This window comes from Equus przewalskii, chromosome 2, assembly GCF_037783145.1.
Source record: "Equus przewalskii isolate Varuska chromosome 2, EquPr2, whole genome shotgun sequence".
Lineage (NCBI taxonomy): Eukaryota > Metazoa > Chordata > Mammalia > Perissodactyla > Equidae > Equus > Equus przewalskii.
In genome coordinates, this window is record NC_091832.1 from 58,686,105 (window position 1) to 58,712,169 (window position 26,065).

Here is a 26,065-nt window from a genome sequence, read left to right on the forward strand (position 1 = left end):
AGAAATCTCCATACTGTTTTCCATAGTGGCTGTACCAGTTTGCATTCCCACCAACAGTGTATGAGGGTTCCTCTTTCTCCACAACCTCTCCAACATTTGTCGTTCTTGGTTTTGGATGTTTTTGCCAGTCTAACGGGGGTAAGGTGATATCTTAGTGTAGTTTTGATTTGCATTTCCCTGATGATTAGCGATGATGAACATCTTTTCATGTGTCTATTGGCCATATTCATATCTTCTTTTGAGAAATGTCTGTTCATGTCCTCTGCCCATTTTTTGATCGGGTTGTTTGTTTTTTTTGTTGTTAAGTAGTGTGAGTTCTTTGTATATTATGGAGATTAACCCTTTGTCGGATAAGTGGCTTGTAAATATTTTTTCCCAATTAGTGAGCTGTTTTTTTGTTTCAATCCTGTTTTCCCTTGCCTTGAAGAAGCTCTTTAGTCTGATGAAGTCCCATTTGTTTATTCTTTCTATTGTTTCCCTCAACTGAGGAGTTACAGTGTCCGAAAAGATTCTTTTGAAACTGATGTCAAAGAGTGTACTGCCTATATTCTCTTCCAAAAGACTTATTGTCTCAGGCCTAATCTTTAGGTCTTTGATCCATTTTGAGTTTATTTTGGTGTGTGGTGAAAAAGAATGGTCAATTTTCAATCTTTTGCATGTGGCTGTCCAGTTTTCCCAGCACCATTTGTTGAAGAGACTTTCTTTTCTCCATTGTAGGCCCTCTGCTCCTTTGTCGAAGATTAGCTGTCCATAGATGTGTGGTTTTATCTCTGGGCTTTCAATTCTGTTCCATTGATCTGTGGACCTGTTTTTGTACCAGTACCATGCTGTTTTGATCACTGTAGCTTTGTAGTATGTTTTGAAATCGGGGATTGTGATTCCGCCGGCTTTGTTTTTCTTGCTCAGGATTGCTTTAGCAATTCGCGGTCTTTTGTTGCCCCATATGAATTTTAGGATTGTTTGTTCAATTTCTGTGAAGAATGTTCTTGGGATTCTGATTGGGATAGCATTGAATCTGTATATTGCTTTAGGTAGTATGGACATTTTAACTATGTTTATTCTTCCAATCCATGTGCAAGGGATGTCTTTCCATCTCTTTATGTCATCGCCTATTTCTTTCAAGAGAGTCTTGTAGTTTTCATTGTATAGATCCTTCACTTCCTTGGTTAAGTTTATCCCAAGGTATTTTATTCTTTTCGTTGCGATTGTGAATGGGATAGAGTGCTTGAGTTCTTTTTCTGTTAGTTTATTGTTAGTGTATAGAAATGCTACTGATTTATGCACGTTAATTTTATACCCTGCTACTTTGCTGTAGTTGTTGATTATTTCTAATAGTTTTTCTGTGGATTCTTTGGGGTTTTCTATGTATAAGATCATGTCGTCTGCAAACAACGAGAGTTTTACTTCTTCGTTACCTATTTGGATTCCTTTTATTTCTTTTTCCTGCCGAATTGCTCTGGCCAGCACCTCCAGAACTATGTTGAATAGGAGTGGTGAAAGTGGGCACCCTTGTCTTGTTCCTGTCCTCAGAGGGATGGCTTTCAGCTTTTGTCCATTGAGTATGATGTTGGCTGTGGGTCTATCATATATGGCCTTTATTATGTTGAGGTACTTTCCATCTATACCCATTTTACTGAGGGTTTTTATCATAAATGGGTGTTGGATCTTGTCGAATGCTTTCTCTGCATCTATTGAGATGATCATGTGGTTTTTGGTTTTCATTTTGTTAATGTAGTGTATCACGTTGATTGACTTGCAGATGTTGAACCATCCCTGTGTCCCTGGTATAAATCCCATTTGATCATGGTGTATAATCTTTTTGATGTATTGCTGTAATCGGTTTGCCAAAATTTTGTTGAGGATTTTTGCATCTATGTTCATCAGTGATATCGGCCTGTAGTTCTCCTTCTTTGTGTTGTCCTTGTCAGGTTTGGGGATCAGAGTGATGTTGGCTTCATAGAATGTGTTAGGGAGTTCTCCATCTTTCTCAATTTTCTGGAACAGTTTGAGGAGAATAGGTATTAAGTCTTCTTTGAATGTTTGGTAGAATTCTCCAGAGAAGCCGTCTGGTCCTGGACTCTTGTTTTTGGGGAGGTTTTTGATTACCGTTTCTATTTCCTTACTTGTGATTGGTCTATTCAGATTCTCCATTTCTTCCTGATTCAGTTTGGGGAGATTGTAGGAGTCTAGGAATTTGTCCATTTCTTCCAGGTTGTTCAATTTGTTGGCATATAGTTTTTCATAGTATTCTCTTATGATCTCTTGTATTTCATTGGTATCTGTTGTGATTTCTCCTCTGTCATTCCTGATTTTATTAATTTGCGATTTCTCTCTTCTTTTCTTGGTGAGTCTGGCTAGGGGTTTGTCAATTTTGTTAATTCTTTCGAAGAGCCAACTCTTTGTTTCATTGATCCTTTCTATTGTCTTTTTTGTTTCAATATCGTTTATTTCTGCTCTTATTTTTATTATTTCCCTCCTTCTACTGACTCTGGGCCTTGTTTGTTCTTCTTTTTCTAGTTCTGTTAGGTGTCGTTTGAGGTTGCTTACGTGAGCTTTTTCTTGTTTAGTGAGGTGAGCCTGTATTGCGATGAATTTCCCTCTTAGGACTGCTTTTGCTGCATCCCAAATGATTTGGTATGTCGTGTTCTCATTTTCATTTGTCTCCAGATAATATTTGATTTCTTCTTTAATTTCTTCAATGATCCATTGTTTGTTGAGAAGCGTGTTGTTTAGTCTCCACATTTTTGCACCTTTCTCTGCTTTTTTCTTGTAGTTGATTTCTAGTTTAATAGCGTTATGATCAGAAAAGATGCTTGATATTATTTCAACTCTCTTGTATTTATTGATGTTTGCTTTGGTTCCCAAAATATGGTCAATCCTTGAGAATGTTCCATGTGCACTTGAGAAGAATGTGTAACCTGCTGTTTTTGGATGAAGTGTTCTATATATATCTATTAAGTCCATCTGGTCTAATTTTTCATTTAATTCTATTATTTCCTTGTTGATTTTCTGTCTGGATGTTCTGTCCATTGGTGTTAATGGTGTGTTGAGGTCCCCTACTATTATTGTATTGTTGTTGATGTCTTCTTTTAGTTCTATTAAGAGTTGCTTTACAAATTTTGGTGCTCCTGTGTTGGGTGCGTATATATTTATAAGTGTTATGTCTTCTTGGTGGAGAGTCCCTTTTATCATTATATACTGTCCCTCTTTGTCTTTCTTTATCTGTTTTGCTTTGAAATCTACCTTGTCTGATATTAGTATAGCGACACCTGCTTTCTTTTGTTCATTATTAGCTTGGAGTATTGTTCTCCATCCCTTCACTCTGAGTCTGTGTTTGTCTTTGGGGCTGAGGTGTGTTTCCTGGAGGCAGCATATTGTTGGATCTTGTTCTTTGATCCATCCTGCCACTCTGTGTCTTTTGATTGGGGAGTTCAATCCGTTTACATTTAGAGTGATTATTGAGACGTGGGGGCCTACCACTACCATTTTGTGTCTTGTTTTCCGGTTTTCTTCAGTTTCCTTTGTTTCTCGTCCCATGGTTTAATATGATCTGATGTAGAGCTGCTACTCTCTGTTGTTGTCCTTCTACTTATCTCCTCTGCTCTTGGTTTTGTAGCCCCTTTCCTTTTTTGGATTTTTCAGGAATGAGGGTTTTCCTGAGGATTTCCTGAAGAGGAGGTTTTGTGGCAATGAACTCCCTTAATTTTTGTTTATCTGGGAAAGTTTTTATTTCTCCATCGTATTTGAAGGATATTTTTGCTGGGTAGAGAATTCTCGGCTGTAGGTTTTTGTCCTTCAGATTTTTGAATATATCATTCCACTCTCTTCTAGCCTGTAAAGTTTCTGCTGAGAAATCTGCTGATAGCCTGATGGGGGTTCCTTTGTAGGTTAGTTTCTTTTGCCTGGCTGTCCTTAATATTTTCTCCTTGTCGTTGACTTTTGCTAGCTTCACTACTATATGCCGTGGAGTTGGTCTTCTTGCATTGATAAAGTTTGGAGATCTATTGGCTTCTGTCACCTGAAGATCCATCTCCCTCACCAGATTTGGGAAGTTCTCAGCCATTATTTCTTTGAATAGGTTTTCTGCCCCTTTCTCCTTCTCTTCTCCCTCTGGTATACCTATAATCCTTACGTTGCATCTCCTAATTGTGTCTGATAATTCTCGGAGAGTTTCTTCATTTCTTTTAAGTCTTGCTTCTCTCTCCTCCTCTGCCTGCAACAATTCTATATTGCCATCTTCCAAATTGCTAATTCTTTCCTCCATATTATCGGCCCTACTGTTCAGAGCATCTAGATTTTTCTTAATCTCCTCTATTGTGTTCTTCATTTCCAGTATTTCTGTTTGGTTCTTCTTTATCGTATCAAACTCTTTTGTGACATAGCTCCTGAACTCGTTGAGTTGTCGGTCAGAATTCTCTCTTAACTCAGTGAGTATTTTAATGATGGCTGTTTTGAAGTCATCATCATTTAGGTTATATATCTCATTTTCTTTGGGATTGTTTTCTGTGTATTTGTTACTTTCTTTCTGTTCTGGAGATTTAATGTATTTTTTCATATTGCTTGATGATGTTGATTTGTGCCTCTGCATGGAGATAGAGTTTAGTTGCTCCTTTCACTTGTTTCAGCTGCTGCGGTGGGGGGAGCAGCTGTTTATACTTCACCAACCAGGAACCCTGTCCGTAGTTGCTAACTGGGCCTGGGCCCCTCTTCGTAGCCACAGTGGCCCTTTGGATTCCCTCCTCTGCCGTGGGGGCCGTCACGGGGGGCTTCAGGCTGCAGGTGCCTACTGTTGTTGCCCACCTAGATGCGCTCTCTCCTTGGGGTCTGCAACGGTGTTATGGGCTTTTCCAGCGGCCAGGGGTGGGATCACTTTTATTTGTCGCTTGGTTGCTGTCGGCACCCACCAAATCTCACTTGTCCTCTATGGGTCGCAGGAGAGCTATTGGCATCTTCTACAGTCTGTGGTTAGTACACCTAGCTATGCTGCTTTTGCCCTGGGGTCTTCCAGCCTTGTGGCTGGTGGCTGGGTGCCTTCTACTGGTGCTGTGCAGAGGCTTTCCCTAAGGCTTCTGTGAGCCTGTAGGGTTTCCCCCTAGGCTACTAAGCTGGGTCTCTGGAACTCTCTCCAGCCCCAGTCCTCTCCGAGATCTCCGGCAATCCCTAGTCCCACGGGGCGGGCAACGGCAGCTGGGGGTCGCCCCGCCCTCTGGGCTTCTCTCCGGGCCTCTGCCGGGAGCCCTGAGTGCTCAGCGTGGCCCCTCTGCTACCGGCAGACAGAGAGTTTTGTCTGCTGCCTGGGGGAGCTCCGGCGCTTCCCCTCCGGGTCGCCGATCCGGCCTTTGAAAGTTCCCCCGCCCCGGTCCTCTCCGAGATCTCCGGCAATCCCTAGTCCCACGGGGCGGGCAACGGCAGCTGGGGGTCGCCCCGCCCTCTGGGCTTCTGTCCGGGCCTCTGCCGGGAGCCCTGAGTGCTCAGCGTGGCCCCTCTGCTACCGGCAGACAGAGAGTTTTGTCTGCTGCCTGGCGGAGCTTCGGCGCTTCCCCTCCGGGTCGCCGATCCGGCCTTTGAAAGTTCCCCCGCCCCGGTCCTCTCCGAGATCTCCGGCAATCCCTAGTCCCCCGGGGCGGGCAACGGCAGCTGGGGGTCGCCCCGCCCTCTGGGCTTCTGTCCGGGCCTCTGCCGGGAGCCCTGAGTGCTCAGCGTGGCCCCTCTGCTACCGGCAGACAGAGAGTTTTGTCTGCTGCCTGGCGGAGCTTCGGCGCTTCCCCTCCGGGTCGCCGATCCGGCCTTTGAAAGTTCCCCCGCCCCGGTCCTCTCCGAGATCTCCGGCAATCCCTAGTCCCCCGGGGCGGGCAACGGCAGCTGGGGGTCGCCCCGCCCTCTGGGCTTCTCTCCGGGCCTCTGCCGGGAGCCCTGAGTGCTCAGCGTGGCCCCTCTGCTACCGGCAGACAGAGAGTTTTGTCTGCTGCCTGGCGGAGCTCTGGCGCTTCCCCTCCGGGTCGCCGGACCCGCCTTTGAAAGTTCCCCCGCCCCGGTCCTCTCCGAGATCTCCGGCAATCCCTAGTCCCACGGGGCGGGCAACGGCAGCTGGGAGACCTCCGTGCCCTCCGTGTCTCTCTCTGGGACCCTCCGGGCGCCCCGAGCACCAGGCCGGGTCTCCCCGCCAATGGCGGGGAGAGACTCTCCCCGCGGGCTCAGGTGTGCAACTCCAAAGTTTCCCTCTGCGTTTAGGAGTAATTGCGGGGGGTTTAAGTAGGGTTCTGGTCACCTGTTTCCACCGTCGCTCCTCTGTTGTGTTCTCGCTCCTGCCCTAGATGTGTGTGGATCCTCTGGGGGCGTCCGTTGGAAGAAAGCCGCTTGCGGGTACTAGGCTGCCCGTCGGGGTCGGAGAGTTTTCACCTATTTCCACATCCTCCCGGAGGAAAGTCCGTCCGCCTTCCGATGTATAGTCGCGTGGGTGTCTCAGACGTCCTGAGATGCTGTCTGGATATCCTTTGTCAAGCGATAAGTGTCCAAATAATTGTAGACTCGAAGGGCGAGAGACAAAGAGGACTACTCACGGCGCCATCTTGGAATTCCTTCTCAGGAAGTTTAATCTCTTAATTTTATATCAATTTAAAAAACTTGTCTAATAGTACTTTAATAAACATATCTAATAAGAGTTTATCCAAAGGCCTAAACAACTAAAGTAGTAGACTGTAAAAAACAACATAGCGCTAGAGGCGGGCAGTAAGGCAGCTTGAATGAGAGAAAAGCTTGAATGGCTTGAAGACCCTAGGTGCAGAGCCTGACACAGAGAGTCACTACATGTGACTTATTAAGGAAGAAGACAAGAACCTGTAAGGGAGTGAGGGAAGGAGCAGAAGGAGAGGGAAATTGAAGAAGCTATGAGCAAGGATGTGGCCTCAATGCCCCACAGTGGGAACAAGGGAGTCCTGGAGGTGTGGCCATGTGGCTATGTTCTGGCCAGTAAGGTATGAGGGAAAGTGTGGCATGGAACTCCTGGGAAGTCTCTTTAAAGAGAGAGGAAGTGAGAGGAAGTATCCTTCTATTTTTCCTTCTTCTGGTCTGCAACTTGGATGTGATGGCTGTAGCGCTAGAAGAAATCTTACATGCTTGAGTAGGAAAGCCATATGCTAAGGATAGTTGAGTAGGAAGAAGAAATCCCTGGTGACCATGGAGCCACCCTGCCACCCCCAGACCACCTATTTCAGTAGCTTTCACTTATTTTGAGAAAAAGAAATATAATTCTATCTTGTTGAGGTCACTGTTACTTTTATTCTCTGTTAAACTGATAGCAATTCCAAACTGGCACAGTGAGATAGGACCATACTAATTTTTTCAGATATGAGACTGCCCAAGAGTTATGGTAAGATGCTATAGTTACCATAAAACACGTTGTGATGGCAACTTTAATGCTGTTTCCTTTTTTCCTGCACAAACTATTAAATAAGTAGCAAAAAAAGACTTTTTTCTTGCTTTGTCCATGTAATTGAGAAGCTTAGCTCTTTCCAACTGTGGGCATGTTGATTTCAGCTTGTGTTTATTCACTGAAAGTCTGTAATATTTTCTTCCCTTCTTTTTAGACTTTCAATGTGTAACTTAAAATGCTACTTCACCAGAAAAGAAAAAAATGGTTCTTGCATTCTCTAATGCAAATCTCCATTCTCTTGAATTTGGGGGTAAAAAAGCAATGAAAGCACATTGGTAACCAGTGATGTTAGTGGATACAAACAAAGGCTGAATACCAAAGACCTCTGATGCTCTTTTATAACTATTTGTTTCCACCCATCCTAAAGCTTTCACTTCATACGTGTTGCTTCATTTTGCTGCCTTGAAACTGGAGGCTTTGTGAGAGAGGATATCAGATGATGTGGTTCATTAATATATAGCAGTGGGTCTCAAATGGAGGCAGTTTTGCCTCCCAGGGGACATTGGCAGTGTATGGAGATAATTTTAGTTGTCAAAACAGAGTGGATGCTGTTGACATCAGTGGATAAAATCTAGGAATGCTGCTACACATCCTACAATGCACAGGACTGCCCCTCACAACAAAGCATTACCCAGCCCAACATGTCAACAGTGCCGAGGTTAAGAAACCCTGATAGAGAGAGAATCGCTGGTAGTCAGCCTTTTATTTTGACAGTTTAGTTGCCCGACAGTTTAAAAGCACTTACTTTTTTTTACAGCACTTAAATTTCATTCCTAGTACATTTATTTTTTAGCATTTTCTTCTCTCTTTAAAATGGCTCAAGTACTCTTGCCTCTCTCAAATGACCTAGTTAACACTTTCCCTTGCTGACAGTTTGTCATCTCCTGATATGCAAAAGAGTGACTGAAGTTTCATGCTTTACCAAAATCACATGGAAGTCCAAATTTCGATGTAATTTCCTGGGGTGCCTTGATTAAAAAAATCAGGAATTGAACATATTTGTATTCTAAATTAATGGATTATTTGCAAGAATTTTACTTTACTTGCCTTCGCTCTACTTTTCAAAGGCGTTTTACTTTAGTGAATATTGATATAGAGAAGAACTGATCAATGTATTGGGCTTCATAGAGTTTAAAGGGATAATAAACAGGCTGAAACTGTAAGTCTAGTGTAAGAATTATGAAATCGAGTGTGTTTTATAGGAGGGAGTCGCAGACCTCTGTCCTTTTTCTGTATTATGTTCACTTTGCTCTGAGAATGGAAAATCTGGAAAATGATGCCCCTTAGGCTTTGTTCATGGGAGAGGAGTGAAATATTAGGCTTGCAGTTCTGGAAGCAGTGATGGGTTATATAGCGAAATGACCCACTATTCCATTTATTCATTTATTCAACCTACACAACCAGAAACAACCAGGAAGCAGGTATTAAACAGCCCTGAATTAGTGCTGTACAGAAGATCCAGGTGTTCATCCTGGCTTTATCATCAAACACCATGAGGTGTTGAGTCTAGATCAGGATAAGGCTGTGGAAAGGGAAAGAAGAACATTAGTGAAGGATTTTACAGGAAACAAACATAAAGCTGGGTGACTGCCTGGCTTGAGGTATAGAAGAAGCTCAAATGAAACATGGATTACTACAAGATCAAAAGTTTGGGTTGCTAGCAGAATGATCATGTCAGTTGATAGAGATGAGAAAGGTCAGGGACAATAAAAGATAATGAGGTCAAGGTGAGAATCTGGGGCACAATGGAGCCAAGGTATGTAAATGTCTGATGGAACGGGAAACCTGAAAGAGAACTTGGATCACAAATTTAGATTTGTAAGTTCTCAGTATGGAAAAGGGAGATTCCATTGGAGGGCACATGTAGGGGAGGGCAACAGCCAAAGACTGAACCAGGAACCTCTGTAGAAAGGAGGATGAGGTGGAAAAACAGAAAAGCAAGTAGATATAGATAGAGTGGTCAAGCACTAATGAAAGTCTTAGCTACGTGTAGTGTTACAAGGCCAAGGGGGAAACGTTTAAGGAAGGAAGGTGATGTTAACGCTGTCACATGGAGCAGGGTGATCAAAAAGAATGAAGACAAAGGATAAAAAATAAACAAAATTAATTTGTTGATTAATGATGAGGATTTTAAAATATTTGTCACCATCAAGATGCCGTTTATATAGGTTTTTAATCTGAATTATTTTCCTGAAATAAATTTACAGAATCCGTTTATTAACAGAATAGTAATTCAAAACAAAAAATACAAAAAAACCGCCACAAAACCTAAAGGAATTTTTTTGGCCTGCCTGTATCCTCATGCCCTTTAATGCCATGCTGTTTATAAATGATTTTTTTAAAATTAGGGCTAGAAGATGTTTAGAAAATATTTAGCCCAAAGACTTCTGCTTATGATCAAGAAGGTATAATAGGGACTGGATTTACCCTCTCTTGAAACACTTTGTCTAACTAAAAAATTAGACAAAATATCTGAAACAATGGTTCTGAAGACATTGGGCATCAGACAAACAAATTAATAAATCCTGCGATTGCCCATCTTATTTCCCAGAGAACGTTTCTAGGCTGCAGAGCAGCAGGGAGGAACCTAGGCCAACTCCTTCGGTCTCCATGGGTTGAGGAGACGGAACTGGAAGTCCAGGGATGCTGAGGAAGGTAGAATTCAGAGAACAGAAGGAGGGAGGAGAGAACTGTTCAGAGAGAGATCCCTGGAGATCTGCTAAGGATTCCCTTAAGTAATTGTCTGAGTACTGACCAGCATACGTGTGTCATTAAACAGCTTGAGGCCAGGAAAAGAATCACCTTGAAGAATTAGAGGAAGCAATTCCCAGAGCTTACACGGGGTTAGGAATACTGCCCGTTCTCACCAGCCAGAGTGGAAAATAGAAAAATTCATTGGGCACCAGGTAGAGTACTCAGAAGGGTTTACCTCATCAGAGGGGAAATTGATCTAGATTACAAGCTTCTCTGGTCCAAAGTAACAATGCTGGAAAGCAAAAACCAAAAGGATATGTTACTTTTGCCAAGTAATTTAACCTTATCTTGGAACAAAGAATATAAATACATATGTAAGAATAACAAAATATCCAGCACCCTGCAAGATAAAATTCACAATTTCTGGCATCTAATAAACAATAAATAGGCATGCAAACCAGCAGGAAAATGCTATCTATAATGAGAAAAATCAATCAATAGAAAATGACCCCAAATTGACATGACACAGGTAATAGCACTAGCAACAACAGTATTAAAATTGTATTCAGTATGTTTAAGAAGTTAGAGGAAAGACTGAACATGTTAAATAGAAGGATGGGAGATATGAAAAAGACCCAATCCACTTCAAGAGATGAAAACTACTGAGATGTCTAAGATGGAAAAAAATTTTGAATAATGTCAGAAAAAAATCCAAATTTGATAAAAACTATAAGACTACAGATCTAAGAAGCTAAAGGAACACAGAACACAAGAAAAGAAAATTACGTCACAACACATCATAATCAAATCATTAAAATCATTGATAAAGGGAACATCTTGGAGCCACAGGAGAAAGATAAATTTCATACAGAGGAACAAGAAACAGAAGATGGCAGATGCTTCCTGAGGGCAGTGGAGCAACATCTTTAAGTACTGACGGGAAAAAGAACCGTCATACTAGAATCTTTCTTGGTGAAAATATCTTTCAAAAATGGAGAGGGGCCAGCCCCATGGCCGGGTGGTTAAGTTCGCATGCTCCGCTTCCTTGGCCTAGGGTTTTGCCAGTTCGGATCCTGGGCATGGACATGGCATCGCTCATCAGGTCACGCTGAGGCAGTGTCCCACATAGCACAACCAGAGGCACTCACAACTAGAATATACAGCTATCTACTGGGGGGCTTTGGGGAAAGAAGAAGAAAAAAAAAGAGAGAAGATTGGCAACAGATGTTAGCTCAGGTGCCAATCTTTGAAAAAAAAATGAAGGAAAAATACTTTTTCAGATGTACAAAAGCTGAATGAATTCATCACCAGCAGACCTGAGCTAGAAGGAAATGTTAGAGGAAGTCCTTCAAGCAGAAAGAAAATGATACCAGCGGGAAATCTGGATCTACACAAAGAGAGAGTACTAGAAATGTTAACTGTGTGTTAACTAAATATGAAAACGTTTGAAGATTGAAATCTTTTTGAAAGATAATCCACTGTTTAAAGCAAAAATAATAACAGTGTATTTTGAGGGTTATAAGATATGTAAAAGTAAAATGTTTGGCAAAAATAGCCCAAAAGTCTGGGAGAGAGACTGTAAAGTGGAGAAAGATAGTCTTTTCTATACATTGTACTGGAACAATTGTATATCCGTTTGTGAAAAAACAACAAAAAACCACAACAATAACAAAAAACCCAAAACAACTTTGATCTGCACCTCACACCACATACAAAACAAAATGAATCTAATTGTATACTTTACATATGTACTATTTATTATATGTCAATTATACCTCAATAAAACTAGTTTTAAAAGGATCTATCCCAAATCCTTAATTGTATAGAGATGAACTGAGGCCAGAGAGGTTAGGAAGCATGGATTCTAGAGGAATCTATGTTCGTCCCTAATGATCATATCTTGCTTCTCTGCATTCTTATCTGTTTGATGATATATTCTAGAAGTTTTCTGAGGTTGAGATGAGGCTCATGGATCTGTGTTTTCGCTGAATCCCTAGCAAGTTTCCTGGACTGCAGGAGATACTTAGTAATTATTTTGTTGACTGAGGAATTTTTAAATTCTTAAGTAGTATCTTGAAAAATTCTCCCTTTTGAATTTCTGTGATAGAAGTCACAAGGGGATGGGGGAGCTATGTTTCCTGAGCTCCTGTGTAAGAAACCTGACGACCCTGTGAGGTATGTGTCATCATCCCCATTTTTCCAAACGAAGAAACTGAAGCTTAGGTAGCTCTAGTAACGTGGCTGAGGTTACACAGTAAATGGAATAGCTGGAATTAGAATCCAGAACAGTCTCACAACAAAACCCATGCCTGTTTCTCTGCTTCATGCAGCAGACTATGTGTCAGGATCCGTTTTTCCTTAGCAACAGTCTGTAGAAGGGAAGAATATGGATTCATCCTGGTGGGAGTCCCCCTGTCTATGCAACCAACATAGATAGTCCTCTAATGAGAGTGTTCCTTTGAAGTTTCCTAACACAGAGTTAGTAATTCCAAACCCTTAGGAATATGTCCTTCCCTGCCCTGATGGTCACTATCAGCTGGTGACTCCTGGAATTTTTTAATCACCTCACAACTCATAGTGTGAAGTTCTCTTTAAAATTTCCATGTTCCAGCATATTTCTCATTGCTCTGGTCAGAATGTATGAAACAGGACTAGTACCCAAAGATGAGCTAAAGTTTAGAAGGCTCATTGAACAGATGAGAACTCATCTATCTTTTTGCTCCTGTACAGATTAAGCATTCCTCTGTTTTCCAGTGCTTTCTCTGGCTCTGCTGAGAGAGAAGGATCTTAGAGCAGTCTCAGCGTGGTTTGTCCCTTTGAAATCTTATTGGAGAAGGTGGATGGAGAAATCTCAAACAGTTGGTAGATGCCAAGAGGTCAGTTCTCTTCAAGAATGCCCCAAAGCCCAGTCCTCATTAATCAGGTTAGAGAGTGTTATGGAAGAATTGTAAGCACAAGATGTTGTTTCTGAGCCATTTTTTCTCTTTTCACCTGCTGCAACAAGCCCATTGCTTGCTTTCCTGGGACGTGAAGACAGTCAAATAATGTCAATAATTTTTCCTTTTGGTTTTTCCAAAGCCAAGTGGAGGGCACAGTGAATTTTCAACACTTGTTGAATCTGTGTGAGAGTTCTGTATTTTTCATGATTATTATGATTCTGTGGCTCCCTTGAGACTGGTCTTTCCATACATCTCTGGTCCGCGGTGTGTCCTGTCAAGATACTTGTGTGGTCTTATGCTTAACTGACCAACTTTATTTCTTTCCAGGCCTCGTGGCAGAACCCAGTCCTGTCTCCTCACGGTCCTCAGCATATACCAAGCTTGTTCTTATTCCTGCCTGGGCTTTAGCCTGTGGTGCTCCTCTGCCCGCCTCATACGCCACCTACAGGGCACTGTGTACCATTGTCTCTGATTGTTTTATCAGGTAGATCCAGGTTTAAATCATAGGATGGCCATTTACTTGCTATGTGACATCAGGCAGGTCACTTCATGTCCCTGATTCATACCTTCCTTTGTATCAAAGAAGGTTAGGGTTACCTAGTTCACAGGGCTAATGTGAGGATTAAATGAGAAGTGTTGGCAAAGACCCAGTAGAGGGAAGTATAGGATCAAGCTTGTAACTATTCCTTTCCCTCCCTGCCTTTTCCAGGCTATTCATTGAATCAGGGCTTATAACCTAATTCTTCTGTAGTCTCCATAGTGCTAGGCACACAGTTGGCGCTATATGAATACTTTATACTGGAGAGAACATATTTGTTTGCAGGAAAGGGAAAGACAAATAGAAATTCTCTGTCTCTCAATGACATTTTTCTATCCTTTCTCAAAATACAATTTTGGTTAATTTTGTCCTCTGGAGAACAGCATGATAAAGGCTGTTTAGATCAATTTCTAACAGTCAAGTCCTTCATTTATTTTGTGATTCGATGGGGGCATGCAGGACCAGTTCTTGTATTTCCAGAAGTTCCTTGCTGTTGGTTTTCTCATCTGGGCTTTAAGCTTGATGGTAAAGTGCTCATCCTTCTTGGGAAGATATGCCCCAGGGCTTCAAAAAAGATGCTGCTGCTGCTGCTGCTGCTTTTGCAAGCGGTAGGGTTCCTTCCAAGTCCCCTGGGGCATCAGACTGTTCCGGGAACCTTACCGTTGTTCTTCAGCACTCTGGAAAATGTCTTTCACCCCTCGTCCCCATCTACTGCTCTTTCAAGACCAGAGTCCCTTCCTCTATCCAGCCTCGTGGGACTTAGGCCCCTCCTACGTGGATCAGGTGACTTTATCCACCCCTTCCTCTGAACCCCTGCATTTTCCTAATTTGCTCAGACTTTTCCCATAATATCTTGCTAATGGACTCAATGTTTGTGTCTGCCCAAAATTCACATGTTGAAGTCTAGTTCCCAATGTGATGGTATTTGGAAGTGGCTTTGCCCTCATGAATGAGGTTAGTACCCTTATAAGAAGAGGCCAAAGAGCCAGCTTGCTTTCTTTCCACCACTTGAGGACACAGCAGGAAGACAGAGGTCTGCAGGCAGAAAGAGGGTTCTCAGCAGGCACTGAACTGGCTGGCAACTTGACTTGCAGCCTCCAGAACTGTGAGAAATAAATTCATGTTGCCGATAAACTACCCTGTCGATGGGATTTAGTTAAAGCAGCCTGGACTGACTAAGACACATCTAACACTTGATATGCTTATTGGTTTCCATCTATTTCCTTTTACTGTACTAGGAAGGTGACCTAGTTGAAAAAGGAGATTGTATCTTATTCTTGAACTCCAGTGCCTAGTACCTTCCCTGAGACAGGGAAAGATGGATGAATGGGTGGAAGGAAGGAAAGAAGGCAGGCAGTCAGGAAAAAAAGGGCTTTTAGACTACTTTCTTCAATGATTTTTATTTGCTTTTGCTGCTTTCTACCATTCTGGAGGTCTGTCTTTCTCCATTTCTAGTACCCCAATGGCTTTGTGCTCAGGAGATATAAGATAATACCAACAGGCCTGATTTTTCTAAACTTCAGATAGAGACCAAGAGTGAGGACATTGCATTGGAAAGCTCTTCATGGGTGGGGCAGGGGTAGGAGAATTCACTCAAAGAGTTTTTTCCCTTTATTGGGTTTGTTTTCAATTGAAATGAAGAACAGGGCTGGAGATTAGCAGAGTTAAAGTTTAACTAGGAAGGTAATTCTGCTAAAAAAATGTAATAAACAGTTAAAAACTAAGTAGTACATTTCTACACGCATGAAATGAATTTTGATCCTCTCTTTGGATTTATCTCTGTGACCTCTGCTGTGTGGGTACCTGAGAGATTAATATAAATAATGCTTTTCAGGGGCAAAAAGGTTACTCCTAGAGTTTCTTGTGTGACATCCTTTGTTATTTTTATTTCAAACTAGTTGTTCTGAAATGTCCTAAGAGTATTAAAAGTTGTAAAAGTAAAAGTATTTAACACTTACATAACTTTTTATAGTCAACAAAATGCTTTACAGGTTTCCTCTCATTTACTCCTTACAACAAACCCATAGGCTAGGCCCTTATAATCCCTGCTTTACCAATGAGGTTTGAGCCTCAGAAAGATTAGATAATTTGCATAAAACATGTCAGAGGCAGGGGCAGACTTAAAAATAAGATCTTGCAGCTCTAAGTCCTAGGCTTCTTGCAAGAGATTTAGTAAACAGATTTTCCTCACATGTGAATTACTGTTTTGCATTCATAACATAAACCAATGGAGGTTGAAAGAAATGGTGAAAAGTTTAGTGATGCTAAACATCTATAAGTGAAATGTATTAAAAATAACAAGAACAGGAAATCCGTAGTTCTACAGGTTTTTCAATCTGTTGAACATCAAATCAGATTTCCCAGTGAATCATCTGCTTCCAAATTTCAAGCTCCTATCCATTTAATAAGCCCTTCATCAGTGAACTGGAAGGTACATGCATTGGAATTAACCAAACACACACACAAGTATGTGGATAAGTGTGTATGGTTTTGTTTTAAGACACTCTACCTTCTCCTTAAGATGAACTTTGATGGAAAAAAATTCAATCAAATTAATGTTGTTTTCCATGAGTAGACCAGAGGGTTAATGCCTTGTCCAGTATCACTCAAGATTCAAGGAAATCCAAATAAAGGCTCTGATGTTTTTCTCCATCCCTAACTTATCTCTTTAGCACGTTCTTGTCTTCCCTCCTGGCCAGGCAGGGGTTTAGCCATAGCGAGCAGGAGGAGACGGTGTCTTGTTTCTGACATGGGGAGCTTTTAGTTTCATTAGAACATCCAAGAAGGTTGGGATCAGAAAGTCAGGGCTATAAATTCAAATCTGTAAGACTCCTGCCTGCAGATGCTGGCTGGAACTGTGTGAATAACACCCCTCTTCCTAATGGATGAATAGTCAGTTTGGGTTCATACAAAGGGAAAAGTGCGAGGAGTCTGGGGCTGAGCTGTGGATAATGCCCACGATGTTAACTCCTCTTTAAAGCTGTCCAGAGTGAGTTGGGAACAGTCCAAATGTGCACAAAGAAGAAAAGGACAACAGTGACAGGAGCCATATCAATATTGTATTATTACAATCACCAGATGATAACGTTAGATTCAAATCAGGGGGTCTTGGCTTCAGGGAAGGGTCCATAAATCCCCATCCTGGGTTGAAGTAGTAGCGGCACCTCCAGTGACATAAAGAATCCATGGATTGTCTTTTATAGAAATGCATTGCCTTACATACTTGCCTAGAATGACAGTCATGTGCATCTTTTCTGCCCAACCACCCAATTTTGTGAAATCTTCCAGATGTTTCTACCCGTTAGGTTGTCATGTTACTACAAGAGAAGCTCTAAATACAGACGTAAACTTAAGGGTTTCATTGTGCACTTCTTCTTCCAGATTATTTGTGAAAATATGATCAGTGGAAGAGCCCACTATTATACCATTTCCCAGAACGATTCTTAATTATTCCCATCGTGTTTGCTAAAAAGCCAATTTTTATCCATAAGCAACAATTTCCCGTGATTCTGTGATAATTCACAGACCTTTAACCAAACACACAGATATTTGTTGTCTTCAGTGTACAAGTCATATGGACTCTTAGCAAAACTTTTTGAAAAATATAAATAAATCACACCTGCAGATTCTCTTGTACTCACATACTAATTTCTCTTTCAAAAACAAGAAAATTTAAATAGATTTAAACAACTTTACATGGAGACCCTGCTTTTCTGCATCTTGTGCTGAATGGAGGGGCCAAATTTTACCAAAAAGTCAGCCATCTAGCAATCTTTGTTCTTCATGGAGAATATTTTAGAAGGAACAAAATGCCGCCATCATGTCATTGTGCACAAAAGGATGGGAAGCAGTCATACAAGAAGAGCCCTACTTGTAAGTGAAGAAGGGAAAATTGAAGAAGGCAAAAAAATATATAGCCAAAGTGCCATTCTAGAATGTACATTTATCTAGTCTCTTATATTCCACTAGAATGTGAGTTCTATGAAGGTAGGGTTTGCTTTTATTCATTGCCGTGTTCTCATTGCCGAGATATAAACTCATATATCTGGAAAAGTGCTTGGTACATATTAGGTGCTTAATAAATAATACTTATAATAATACTTATATAGTATATACTATAAGTAATATTTATGCTGTAATAATACTTATATATTGTATACTATAATAATACCTTATTATTTAAGTGAATATATAACTTACACAGAAATGAAATAGATATCCTAGCTTGGTATTATACAGTGCTTATTGGAGACATGGGCTGGTTTATTTTTATTGTATATTGTTAAATTAATATTTTGGTATGATTATTGGTATGAGCTCTTTAAGCAACAAATTAGTTGCTGGTCCCCATGTGACCTTTGTGCATTGAGAAGAGGATGGGACTCTGAAGGTGGGATAATGGGATTTTTAGGAAGACAGCTAAGCTGGGGGTGTGAACAAGTAGGTGTCAAAAATAACACACGTGCACACATACACACCATAGATAGCCTAAGGCTTGACCCTAAATCCTACTAGTTTGTTGCTATTTCAACCTCAGTTTTTGGCCTGCAGTTTTGATCATGAATTCTAGGTTCTGAATCCATGAACTGCCATGGCGAACCTTTGGTGTCTTCAGCTGCTGCACTTACCTCTACTAGTCAAACGTATTAGCTCATTTGTAGCTTTTCCTATAGCTCTTAAGAAAGATTATTCTATTTACATTTGAATTTATATTTACATTTACAAATTAAATGTGACAAAGCACTTTGATTGATTGACTTGGACTCCAGTATTGATTGCAGGGCCTTGGATCACGAGATATAAACTCATATATTCTTCATGCAACAGATATTTGTGGAAGGACATCCATCTGTCTGATGCTACGCCAGGTACTATGGCTGTAAAGCTCTGCCCTCTGAAAGGCTCACAGAGAAGGAGAGGGAGCCGCATAACAGCAATGCACTGCAATAACACCTCTAAGAGAGGGACCTGGAAGGCCCAGTGGAGCCCAAAGGAGTCAGTGACTGTCCCAGTTGTGAGGTGCCATCAGCAAAGAGAAGATGCTTGAACTAAGTCTTGAAGGTTGAATGGGAGTCCAGTGAGAAGTGTGTGCATGGCAGGGTGGAGTGGAGGGAGCATTGTATGTGGCATCCCTGACAAACAGTAGTTTGGAATATTCAGGCTTTCCTCACCACACTTTTGGAATTAGAAATATTGCTGACGGATTATAAAGGAACCTTGGAAATATCTGGGCACACACTAAACCCTTGCTACTCAAAGTGTGGTCTGGTGACCAGCACCTCCCATGAGCAGGTTAGAAATGCAAAATCTCAGGCTCACCACAGACCTACTGAACCAGAACCTGCATTTTAACAACATCCCCAGGTGATTTGCTTGTGTGTTAAAGGTTGAAATAATTCTGTTTGGAAGACTGAATCTTCTATTGGAGGAGTTTTGGGGCACTTGTTAAAACTGAAACTGACTCTTAAATAATGTAGTAAACACGTGTGAAGTTCATTCTGACAACAGCAGGTAGATCTGTAAGGGATCTTTATTAAGCCTGTGGCTGTTTAACACTGGGGACTAACTCACCCAGTTAGAAATTGACCACCACCTACACTTGAGCTGCTACAACAGTGGAAAACGCGCTGGGCTAACTTCAAGTCCCAGGCGTCCCCTTGATTAGGTGTATGACCTTAGGCGAACTCTGTAGACCTCCGGAGGAGCAGCTACTTTGTCATTTACAGGCACCTCCTGTGTGCCAAGCAGTATGCCAGGCACTCACACACATTATCCCATTTCCTTGTCTGCCAAGTGAGGGCCAACAATACCTGCCACACAGGGTGTCTCATTAGGAGCCAAAGAAATAACGTGTATCACAGTGCTTTGCAAGGGATAAATGGCATAGGCCATGATTTAAATATCTGCATAGAAAAATACATATTTATAGAGCATCTGCTCTGACCCAAGACCTGTGATAAATTTACCTAAATTTAAAGATATTTGTTCTAATTAAAATAGGCAAAGGAAAAGGGCTACATTTCATACTTAAGGTGAGTGGCGTCAAGATGAAATTAAAACAAGCACTTAGCAGCACACAAGTCACCAAGAACATGTGACACTGGCCTTGTTCCCAGTCCACCCCAGTAATCTCTGCTTCCCACTTTCCCAGGCATGCGCCAAGGCAATGACTACGGCTCTCAGTACCGCTCAGCCATCTACCCAACCTCTGCGCACCACATGGAGGCGGCCCTGAGGTCCAAAGAGGACTACCAGAAGGTAGGTCTCCTCCCGCTCCTGGGTCCCCACTGTCGGCCCCTGCCGCGTCGGGCCCTACCTGTAAAGAGAGAGTCTGGTTCTTTTCACCTGGCACTGTGTTCCATTTGCACATTTTTTTGAAATTTCTGTTAGCCTCTTGGAATAGAGCCACTCTGCTCCATAAATGTGCAAACCGAGATTTTAAAAGTAGGTCTTACATATTTCTGTTTAAAATCAACTCAACCAGAAGAATATGTAACTTAACATATAGTCTTTCTTTGTCTCTCTTTGTCTCTCTCTGAACCCCTCTCTTTTTCTTTCTTCTCTCTGTGTGAGTCTGCCCTGGTTGCCATAACAAAGTACCACAGACTGGGTGGCTTAACCAACAGAAATTTATTGTCTCACATTCTGGAGGCTGGAAGGCCAAGATCAAGGTGTCTGCAGGGTTGGTTCCTTCAGAGGCTGTGAGGGAAGTGTCTGCTCCAGGCCTGTCTCCTTGGCTTGTCGATGGCCATCTTCTCCCTGTGTCTCTTCACGCCACCTTCCCTCTATGGATGTCTAGTTCTGTGTCCAAATTTCCCCTTTTATGACAACTGTAGTCATAGTGGATTGGTGCCCAACCTAATGACACATTTTAACCTAATTACCTCTGTAAAGACCCTATCTCCAAATGAGTTCACATCTGAGGTACTGGGGCCTGGGACTCCAACTTCTCTTTTTTGAGGCACACAATTCAACCCATGATGCTTTCTGTCTTGCTAGTAACGGTAGATTGAATTACAATAAAAATACTTCTTAGAAATATAGACATTATATCATGAAAGAATTATTTTCACTGTTAACTTGTATTATATTTTAAAAATAGCCTCCAATAGAGATTTAGTTCTTTTCAAAATGAATTGCTTTAATTTTTAGAACTTCATGATAATGTCTAAATTTTACTTATCATTATATTTTCTGATTTGAATTCACATTTAACAATAGAGCCAGTAGCTACTGGCTCATCTATTCTAGAATTATGGAAAAAGTCTGATATGCAGCAGTTCCCAGGGATGCATGGGTTCTCCACCTATCCCCCAAGGTGGCAGAGGTGGCAGTGAGGAGGAGGCAGGGACAAGAGTGTGTCTACTGATGAAAAAGTAGCAGGACATGCAACTCATGGTCAGCTCAACCCTGAAAAGCAGAGAGGGCTAAAGGAGATGCTGACAGGAGCTGCCCCATTGATTCCTCAGCATGCCCCCTCCCACCCTCCCCGGCTCTGATGTCTGCTTGGGCCATAATAATAGGAGGCCTCCAGGATGGCCCTGAGTGATCTCTGCCCACATGTAATCCCCTCTCCTTCAGTATGGGCTGGATTTAATGACTCCCTCCTAGTGAATGACAGAGGGAAGGGATGTTACAACTGAGATGAGTTTATTAAAAGATTGTGGCTTCTATCTTGGAGGCCCTGTTGCTCTCACTGTCTTTTGGATCACTTACCTGGGGAAGCCAGCTGCCATGTTGTGAGGCAGCCCTGTGAAAGGCTTGTGTGGCAAGGAAGGAAGGCCTCCGGGTCATCAGAGGTGCTGCACCAGAGATGCTCTTTCTTTTTCCTTTCTGGAGACGCACAGCCTGAGGGTCAAGTCATCTTCCTTTTAGCCACTACTGTAAAGAGCTGAGTACTGAAAGCCACAGCCCTAGGGACCCTTGGCCGAGCTCAGTTGAGTCGGAGAGCTCTTTCCATTCCTGACACAGCCATTGCCCAAGGGCCCCACCCAGAAGCCCTGGGTCAGGATTTATCCTTCTATCCCCCTTTAAGCACCAAGAACTGCCATCCCTTTCCCCTTTTTCAGATCTGCACCACAAGGGGTCAAATCATTTTCCTTTTCAGGAACCAAAGAATAAAGTGTCTCATTGTGTCGCCTCCCGGGTGAGCAGTAGGGTAACCGTGCACCTGCACATGGGGGACTGCTGTGATTTTTATCTTAGTTTGGCTCCCACAGAAAGCAGAGCCCATGACAAAGGTTTGTGTTTGAAGACTTATTGGGGCGTGTGGTGCCACGGAACAGGAGTAAGGGTCAGGGGGAGTGGAAAAGCAAAGGAGGGAGAGCCAGTATCAGTTGACCCTGCCATTGTTGATGGGTTCTTTGGTCCTTATGAAATGACCAGTCGTTCCGGGGGAAGAGGAGAAGCATATGTCCACTGAATGCCATCCCCCATGGGTTAGCTCTGCACTTCTCGGTTGCACATGTGCGGGCTCAGGATGCTGTGTCCTCAGAGGCAAGAGGCACATGGCATGGGTGTAATATGAGCGGCTGTAGGGTTGCACCTGCATAAAGCTAATCAGAGCCTGTGCAGAGCTGGGTCCCGTAGTGGGGGCTGGAGAGGAGAGAGGTGAGGCCAAGGGGATCTGAACTGGTACGTGAGAGGTGGCGGATATGATGACCTGAAAAGGGTCTTTCCCCACCCGACCCGAGCCAGGCCAGGCAGCTGACTACAGTGTCTCAAGGATGATCTACTGCAATGCAGTGACTTTCTGGCCCCTCTGTCAGAGCAGAGAAAAAAACCACAAGTGTCATTTTCAGCAAGCATCCTGCTACCATCATATAGTTATATGATGGACAGTTGCATGCATGGTTTATATAATACATTTTTATATAGTACATATATAGCTATTAATAATAATAATAGAACAGCAACAACAATACCAACTGAGTACTTACTACATGCGAATTACTAAGCACTTTATATAAATGAAGTGATTTATATATCTCTGACTATATTTATCTATATACATACAGAGATATAAACGATGGGTGTAGATATAGGTAGGTAGGTAGGTATGTCTCTGTATCTTTATGTAAAATTGTATGCATTCATGTATCTCTTGTTTCTAGTTTTGAAACTTGTATAAATTTCTGTCTAGTTGGTATAATTAATTATATACACACCAAAAAAAAAAGAAATCAGTAATTTGCAGTGCCTATGAGAGGTGATATAATTAGCTTTTACACCGTAAGGAAGTTGATCTGTGCTTTTCCATTCACCTTAAAAAGTAACGTGGTTTCCAATAGATCCCACAAAGCAAGGAGCGTCTCAGACATCGCCAGCTGCCTTAACAGGCGAGCGAAGGAGAGGAGGGAGCTGAAGAGCTGACTCCGGAATTGGCTTTCCTGTGTTTTCTATCTAGGATAACCTTGGACAAATTCCTGACGCAACAGAGGTCTTTAATCCAGGGAGAGCCGTGTCTTAACAATACTAGATTGGGATCTAGGATTCCATAATCTCGTCACGAACATTTCGTTTATTTCTGAGAACGGGGAAATTCTGCAGATGACTCCTTCCATGCATTTTATATATATGGTTTTCCCCTTTAAGAGTTGTAATTTCTGCCTCTGTCACTCCGTTCTGGAAATCCATCTTATCTGAGTCCTGGCGGGATCCCTATGCACTAACTAGAACATTGACTTAGGTTACTGATTTAATAGTCTTCACTAGTTTGCCCCCAGTGACCCCCTAGTAACCAGCTTCTTCAGCAACTTCTTCATAGGCGAAGTTTAGAGTGACAGTATTGCTTACCACGGAGCAGTCATTTGAACATAAAATTAGCTGATTTTATCACAGGGACCAATTGTTGAGCTAATTAGTTGTGCCGGCAGTTCTGCTGATGAGCCAGAAACCCAGAGTGATTTTCCATGTAAACTGTGGTTTTCTGCAAAGTTGGCTGGGTTGTAGACACCAGGCTCACCAACAACCCAAGGAAGGGGAAAAACGGCTGAGGAAGGTCACTAATTTCTGTTCAGATTAGCGGAGACTGGAGAACCTTACAGCAGAGGATCAGAGTGAAGCTTAAACCTCATGCTGGGTCTGTTGACTTTGAAAGGGCTGGATTCTGCTCAAATTTTGACAGCTGCTTCATGTCTTTAGTGAGCTGAAGACTTTGCACAAAACGTGGGGTGGTTCTTGCCTTTGGACAAAGACTTCGTAATCTTTTCTTAACTGTGTTTTCATATTTTTTCCTCAGAGTTTCATGGTGGAATGATTTGCTTATGGTATTAAATGGAAGAGATAATCTGGTGTGTTATTAATTGTTTGTGGATTATCAACTGTAGACAGTTTACCTCCCAAGTGAACTTGTCATGACAGACATTTTCTAATATTGTAAACTGAATTGTAGCTTCCGGCAGAGGTGGGGGGTGCGCACCATGATTCTTACATCCCGAAAACGCAATTCTTCCTCATTTAGGAATTAAATCTTTTGATCACTGATAGATTATTGTTCTTGAAATTTGATAATTTAATAAATTTAAAGATTGTTCTCCTGGCCACATGACCTACCTCCTTCCCAACTCCTCAAAGCTTCATGGAGAGTGAGCACAACCTTTCCTCTGGATAACCTTTATGGGTGAATGTTAAACTACCCACTATGTGTCATATGTAAAATAATGTTTTAAAATCTGTCTCCATCAGTCTCTCAGGCTGTTTGTTTCTCCATCCATCCATCCATCCATCAAATCTTCAACATAGCTATAATCCCTAAGTATTTACCCTATTTTATCTTAAATTTCAGTTATCTAGCAATCTTTCATCTGTCATCTATACCCTATACAGTGTTATTTTAAAGAAAAGCACCCAAAGTGAAAGAGAAAAAATAGTATGCAATGACTGGATTATAATGAGCACTGTTTTAGAATTGCTTCAGCTTTTTTTTCTTTTTTTTAAAGATTGGTACCTGAGCTAACAATTGTTGCCAATCTTCTATTTTTTTTTTCTGCTTTTTCTCCCCAAATCCCCCCAGTACATAGTTGTATATTTTAGTTGTGGGTGCTTCTAGTTGTGAGATGTGGGACGCCACCTCAACGTGGTCTGATAAGTGGTGCCATGTCCACGCCTAGGATCCGAACCAGCGAAACTCTGGGCCACTGAAGCAGTGTGTGCAAACTTAACCACTCAGCCACTGGTCCAGCCCCTGCTTCAGCTTTGTTTAATTTTCTTCCTCAAATTTTGAAATCATTTTAGAATTTTGTTCAGCTTTGATTATTTAATTTTCTTTCCAAAGCATTTAGATTGCAGCCAGATATTCAATGACTCCCCATGCTCTCTAGTTAAGCCCTGGCAAGTTGTGGTATGACTGTGTGTGTGTGTGTGTGTCTGTGTGTGTGTTTGAGAGAAAGAAAGAGAATAGCTTTCATTTCCAAATAACCTACCTACCTGTGCTACCAACTAAGTTTTTGCTTCTTTTATCCAGCATAGTTTAAATGCCATCTCTACCCTAATGATGCTCAAAATTTCTGGTCCAGAACTTCCCTCTGGCCTCCAGATCCCCAGATTCCACTGCCTACTTATTTCTACTTCCTTGTCAACATAATATTTCCTAAACTGGGGGCTTGATTCCCACTCCTCCCCACTCCCAAACAATCCTCACAGCTCTTTCTCCCACCCCCTCCACTGACAGCCTTCCCAGCCATTGCTTTTTAACATGCTTAAGCAAGATTCCTAGGAGCCATCACCGATTCACTCCTCACATCCAATTAATCAGATTTACCGAGATTCTATCTCTTAAAGATATCTCCAATGTGCCTGCTTCTCTTTCATTTTCATGTTCACCGTCATAGCTCTGGCCACCATTATCTGGTCCTGGACCACTGGGCTGTTTACCTCTCTTCTACCACATACTCACCCAGGGCAGCTGGAGCGTCTTCCTCAATCTAATTCCAGTCATTTCCTTTTCCTGTGTCAGACTCATCCATGGCTTCCCACTACATTTAGAATGAAATCCAAGCTCCTCGGCATGGCCTACAAGGTCCCACACAATCATTTTGCTGTCTTCCCATAAGACACACATAACTTCTAGTCAGAGTGCCTAATTGTCATGTAAGATATATGATAAGAATAGCAAAGATAAATATATCTAAGAATTAACATGTAATTCTTGCTCAGAGCTCAGATCCTTTGACTAAAGCTCAAGAACTTCTGGAGATCTGGGGACTGAGGATGAAAACCAAAGTCATGCGGAGAAAACTTTACGGCTGCGCAGTGAACATCGTGAAGAATGGTTTCATATTTCTTTGTATTTTAAAGTTAATTCCTGTTTGGACTCACTGTTGCTCCATAGGCTCCAAATTCAGAGGTTCGAGGAACTGCGGCTTTGTTTAGTACGTGTTGTGCACCAGGAGCAATTAAGCGCTGCATTAACCGTAGTGTTCCTGACCCCAGAGTCTGTCTTGCCAAGTCTCCTGACACAAG

The 26,065-nt window shown here is 42.0% G+C and overlaps 1 protein-coding gene across 10 annotated transcripts in view; it reads left to right on the forward strand.

Annotated features, from left to right (window-relative positions):
• MSRA (methionine sulfoxide reductase A) overlaps window positions 1-26,065 on the forward strand; it is a 391,817-nt gene that overhangs the window by 274,415 nt on the left and 91,337 nt on the right. For 9 of the 10 annotated variants that reach the window (XR_011536611.1, XR_544638.2, XM_070607443.1 and 6 more), the window contains one exon: window positions 19,755-19,861. The exons of the other annotated variant lie outside the window; for it this stretch is intronic. Coding sequence is in view for 7 of the 9 variants with exons in the window: in XM_070607443.1 (XP_070463544.1) it covers window positions 19,755-19,861 (107 nt within the window). In the remaining 2 variants the exon portion in view is untranslated. The remainder of the gene's footprint in view (window positions 1-19,754; window positions 19,862-26,065) is intronic. 10 annotated transcript variants of the gene reach the window in all.